Here is a 6,000-nt window from a genome sequence, read left to right on the forward strand (position 1 = left end):
CTGCTCTCATTGTTACATTAAATTCACTCGCGCATTCTTGCTACGGTTGACTGTCCTGGAAGTGCCATGTTTTGTTAATCTGTTCTGTTCTAGTAAAAAAAAAAACCTGCCTCCAGTTAACGTTTCCAGTCACTCTGGACAGTACGTAACACGCCGGAGATTTTTATGATGGCAACACGAGCGCACGTGCGGCCCATTCAACTTCAAGGAAAAGCGCAGCGCGTGGGACGCAAAGAGCACATTGCTCGCGCTCAGTGCTACTACAGCTTTTACAAACCAAACTCGATTGCCCAAAGAATATAAAGTTTACATTGCGAGTTCGTGCTGCTGATTTTCGCAGTTCTTTCATTCATGCCTTGAACTGCTTTCAACAGTTAGCTTAACCAGTGTAGCCGCGGAGTGCTAGCAGCAATCAGCTGTTTATTATTAGACTGCTAACTGGATTTAGCTGGTTAGCGCTCCAATCAAAAGTGTCCCCAGTGTGAGACAGCTGCACAGACATCCACGTGTAGAGCCCTGCTCATACAAACAACCGCACCTATAGCCTCAAATAATTCATAAAGCTCAAGACGTACCTCGCAGTCCCCCTTTGATGAATCCGTGTCCCTGTGAGAATTTAAAGCCCCATAAATTTCCCAAGCAGACAGAACAAGACACTTATCCTCTCTAGTGCTCCCTATGTCAGTCAAGACGCACGGACCTGCCCTTTTCGTTGACGCCCGAGAGCAACGACCAATCGGAGGTATGAGATGCAGAAGAACACGCCTACCGTCCGTTCTATTCCTGTATAATAGTAGTGCATGTGCGACTCATTTGTGAAATACGTGGGACGATTATGTCATTTCTCCGCCCCATTAGTAACTTGCTCATTTAAGATTAAGGGTTTGTATGACCATATCTATAAGATATATATATATATATATATATATATATATATATATATATATATATATATATATATATATATATATATATATATATATATATATATATATATATATATAACTTAATTCTGAATTCTACAGTTTTATATTTAGAGATATAATTTATATAAGTTTATAATAATCTATCAGGAAACGCTTGGATATGTATAAGCATTTATCAACTTAGCCACCATTTTCATGAAATACTCTGTTTACAATAATAATATCACACATTAATCCATAGTAAAATATTACATATGACAGGAATAAATTAAATATGACATCTTTTGGGGACGTGACGTCTTCAATTTTCTGTTAGCTGTCCAGTAGAGAGCAGCACCAGCTCTTTAACTTTCTTTACACTCACTCCCTTCATTCTGCGTTAATGAACTTAGAGCATAAAAAACTATCATTTATATATATATATATATATATATATATATATATATATATATATATATATATATATATATATATATATAATTCATTTAAATAATTGTTAGAAAAAAAATCTTTTGGCTTTTTTTTAACTCTTTGATATGGAGCTAATAATATGCCAAAACAATCGGAATTTGAATTGTGTTAATAAGAAATTCAAATTCAAAACAATTTAAAATGGCATGTAAAAATTCTGACTTATTAAACTACTTTTATCAATAATTCAAATAACACAATTCAAATTCAGATTGGTTTGGCATGTTATTAGCTCCATACCTTGACTTATTCCACACTAACTTAAATGTAAATCTTTAACATTTTAACAATTAACAAAAAGTAATGTTTTAAAAATATTTAAAAAGCAGAAAATGTTTAATTAAAATTTAAGAATTTATTTATGAGTTATAAATGTTGTGTTGCTACTTTTATTAAGATTTAATGATTGATCATTTTTGCAATGCTTTTAATTCATCAACATATTATAATGTACAGAACATGTAAGGGCCAAAGCTGCAACACTGCCACTCTCTGGATACCACTGGCATTACTTTTGTGGATGAAAAAAACTAGCAACACCAAGTAGACATTTTCTTAAATCTAAAAAGAGACAATTCAAATAAAAAATAGAGGACAGAGAAAATTAAATGAAGTTTTATGAAAAATAATTTTTAATGGAAACCAAAGGAATAGTTCACACATTAATTCTGCCATTGTTTGACTTTTGTTAGTCACAAGATGTAATTTATTTAAAAAAATATTGGAACCTTTAAACATTAAATTCCATAGTATTTGTGTTTCATACTTCTAACATTTGTCAAAAGGTCTTGAAAAATCTTTTTGTGTTAGACAGAGAACACTCATAAAGATCTGGAACTACTCAGGTTCAGAGCGTCATTACTGGTTGAGGGTCAGTAATGGTGACTTGGTGAGTAAATTTTCATTTGTGGGTGAACTATCCTTAATGCTTTTCATTGTGACGCAGTGCTTCCTTTTTCTCAGAGGTACAGATGTGGTTATGGTCCAGGAATTTAAATTTTCCTCTCTTCACTGTAAATACACTTAACTATCTTCCTTGAAAAACACAGAACATCATTTTGCTGTCAATCTTCTATTATGTTTGGGATAATTCTTTAATCACAAATGCAGATGATCTACTCCTAACTTTACAGGAGGCACAGACAACACAGACTAATCTCCAGCCACCCTCCCGTTTCGTTATTTTTCCCAGAAAACTCCAATAAGTGGCATAAATGGTACCTTTCATCAATGTTTGGCCTGATTTGTAAATAAAAAAATAACAATGATAAAAAAAATCTGTGAATAACAAGAAAAGGTTCAATTTCATGGGCCTGTTGCACCAGCAGTGTGCAAGTTAAAACGCAGCCTAGTTGTGACTTAAAGGGACACTAAGTTAAAACAAACACAGTACTAAATGTTTGTGTTGCACTACTGAACTTAGTTTAAACGTAACACTACGTTCCAACTAAATATTTACGGCAGCATGCCCTTCATGTAAAATGGTAGAAAAGAGACAACAATGAGATTAGTTTACGTTACGCAGCTCGTGATCATAATGAAGAATGTTTTGTGTTTATTGTATCCATCAATTAAAATGAGAATTTCTTCATAACAGTTTTTTTTCCAGCTCTTTTTTCTTTCATGAGTAGGATATATAAAAAAATAAAAGTTTAATGTTTTGATAACTTCGTGTGCATTCAATTTCGCATGTATTCACAGTTCGAGATGCAGATGTGTGCATCGTCTGTTATTAGTGACTGACTGTAATGTAAAGAAGTGCTATAAAAATGTGATTTATAATTTATTTATATATAGATGCAATAGTTGCAAAATTTTGAAGCAGTTTAACGATTTAGATGCTTTTTATTTGGATAACACATCATTCAACACGACTACGCATGACTTTACGGAGAGCTTACAATCTACTAACTACAGTTTGCCTTAAGAGCATGTGTTGCAACGGAAGTAAGAACAAATTTCGTTACAAACTAGCTAGTAGTTACTAAGCCCCTAGTGTGGACTTATCGTTCCAGTTTAAGAATGAACAACTGGTGCAACCCTAGCCATGTGAATGGTAATGGGAAATTTGTTGAGTTGCAAATTGCTGAGAGAATTTGAGCACTAGTAAGGATTCACTTCCATTACAAAGAGTTTTTCAAAATAATTTTGCAATACATTTATAAGTGAATTTTTAATAAAGCTTGTTAAAAAAAAGCACAGAAAGATATACAAATTCAAAGCAGAGCATTTCAGTCAGTGACAGAAATGACATTTGACAGCTTTTCACGTTTTGCTGATTGCTGCCGGAACAGGACAGCATAACAAACTGGAAAAATCAATTACTGACTGTATTCAAAAAAAAGATTTATTTCGTCTTTTGAATGTTTTTGTTGTATTTTTTATTCCAGGAACATTAAACCGGATATAAGGAACAAACAAACAAATACCTCTGGGGTTTTTTTATACAGACAAATTCTAAACAAAAAATTCAAAGAACGCAACCACAAACACATTTGGGTTTTACATATCATCTGAGGTGAAGTAGTCTTGTTTTAGGGCCTCGGAAGCAGACAGTCTTGTAGAGGACAACAGTAGTTTTGAGAGGAGAGCTTGCAATTTCACATTCTGTCAGAGACATACTGTATTAGATGACTCAAAAACTAGAGTATTTATTTTATTTTATATTAGTCAGCTTTTGTTTTCAACATACCATCTCCAAACCAGTGAAGTCTACATTCTGAGTATCTAGGGCTCCGTTGAAGTCTTGAAAATGCAGCTGTGAACAAATAAGAAGAATAATTTTTTATTTACCATATTAGGTAACCTACTATGTGCAATCTGAGTGTGCAATCTGAGCTGATGACAATGACACAAATCATAAAACACAAGATCTAAACGGTAGGGATTAGGCCAAAGGAAGTTTGTATAACTCTTATTTTATCCACGATCTAACGTCACTCTCTGATTTCACTCTCTGGATCATCTGACATCATTTACCTCACTCAGGACATGTGTTAGGGGTTCCTCTACCATAATACATCTAAAGCACAGATAGCCGTAAAACTCGTCAATGGCAAGTAAATTTTTTTCCTTGTTAACTACAGGGATAGAGTAAATACCAAATAATACAAAACAATTTGTTGATTTGATGCACATCATAACACCAGCCATATGTGTAAAGCACAAATAATGTCCTTCAACACAGTCAAGTCCAGTCTCTATCTGTTTGTTCCAATGTTCCATTTGTTAGATGTTTGCTTCAACTTTTGCAGTCTGAAGCGCGTCAAATGCACAAATTGCCCAAATCACTCCACAGGATGTCTTTATTTCATATTTGCTATGACTTCATAGGCATCATCTTCATCTGCTTACTGCACAAGCTGAAACCCCCCCTCCATGTAATGTAATGCAATGATTTTTGAGACACTCAACTACATCACATGTGCTGCGTATGCAACCTCTTTAAAAGTCATGTAAAACAATTAATTGCAAACTGAAATAAATAAAATAAAATTTGACTAAAATTGATTAAATGGTTTGGAATTTCATGTTTTATGAGATTTAAATTAATTTTGCAGGATTGTAAAAATGTGCGACTTTTTGTTGATTTTGCGTTGGATTCAGCGATCGAGGAATCAGGAATAACTAGGGGGTGTGATAATTGACAAAATAAAACCTTTCATAATAGAAATAAAGTAGTTTTTTAAAGACATAATTTTTTATTTTTCTAATTAATCATTAGATAATATACAGTATGCAATTTCCTATATGTCAAATATTTACAGCACACTGTTATTTTTAAATATACTTATAAATACAAAAAATGTATGTGTCAAATATGAAAACAACAAAATGCATGACTATTCATTACTTTTTATAATTATATTTTATACAACATGTGTACTTTTAAAAAATACTACTTATAAAAATAATTTTGTTTCTAATATTACATAAGTTGTCTAATTACATATTATATAATACATTTTATTACATATAAAATAATGCTTTAATTATATATTTATTATATATATATTTACATACACTGTACAAATCTGAAAAAATTCATACACTATATTTTTTTACATTTATTTATAAATTTGAATTTTATTGTATAAAATCGAAGAATGTATTGTACAAATAAATATATTTCATATACTAGAAGTTGCCTTCTAATTTAAGTCTATTTACAATAATAAACAAAAAATACAATAAACAGTTAAGCACAAATAAAATAATAAAACAATAATAAACTACGCAACGGTAACAAAATAGGGATTTATTTTATAAAATGTAAATATTACAATGATTTTTGTAAAAAAAAAAAAATAATATATATTTATATTTATATATATATATATATATATATATATATATATATATATATATATATATATATATATATATATATATATATATATTAGTGCTGTCAATCGATTAAAAAAATTAACTAATTAATCGCACTTCAAAAAAATGTAATCGCGATTAATCATGATTAATCGCATTTAAAAGACTGAAACTTGTAATTTTGGCTATTCGAGTGTAAAATTAATGTAAAAGCAAGACAAATACTATTTAAATTCAAAATATAATTCATTATAAGAATTTTTGTTTACTTGTAACA

General features: G+C 31.0%; 2 protein-coding genes and 1 long non-coding RNA gene across 9 annotated transcripts in view; 1 reads left to right on the forward strand and 2 right to left on the reverse strand.

Moving 5' to 3' along the window:
- pals2a (protein associated with LIN7 2, MAGUK p55 family member a) overlaps positions 1 to 721 on the reverse strand; it is a 47,196-nt gene extending 46,475 nt beyond the window's left edge. For 3 of the 4 annotated variants that reach the window (XM_021466656.2, XM_021466654.2, XM_021466655.2), the window contains exon 1: positions 576 to 683. The gene's annotated coding sequence lies outside the window, so the exon portion shown is untranslated. 4 annotated transcript variants of the gene reach the window in all.
- The window catches only part of LOC137487900 (uncharacterized), a 1,155,393-nt gene that overhangs the window by 454,142 nt on the left and 695,251 nt on the right, over positions 1 to 6,000 (forward strand). The gene's annotated exons all lie outside the window — the stretch shown is intronic.
- Positions 3,586 to 6,000, reverse strand: part of stk31 (serine/threonine kinase 31) — a 50,732-nt gene continuing 48,317 nt past the window's right edge. For 3 of the 4 annotated variants that reach the window (XR_012391302.1, XM_073924481.1, XM_073924480.1), the window contains 2 exons: positions 4,090 to 4,155; positions 3,723 to 4,004 (listed from right to left, as the gene is read on the reverse strand). Coding sequence is in view for 3 of the 4 variants with exons in the window: in XM_073924481.1 (XP_073780582.1) it covers positions 3,900 to 4,004; positions 4,090 to 4,155 (171 nt within the window). In the remaining variant the exon portion in view is untranslated. 4 annotated transcript variants of the gene reach the window in all.

The sequence above is a fragment of the Danio rerio genome, chromosome 16 (genome assembly GCF_049306965.1).
Source record: "Danio rerio strain Tuebingen ecotype United States chromosome 16, GRCz12tu, whole genome shotgun sequence".
Lineage (NCBI taxonomy): Eukaryota > Metazoa > Chordata > Actinopteri > Cypriniformes > Danionidae > Danio > Danio rerio.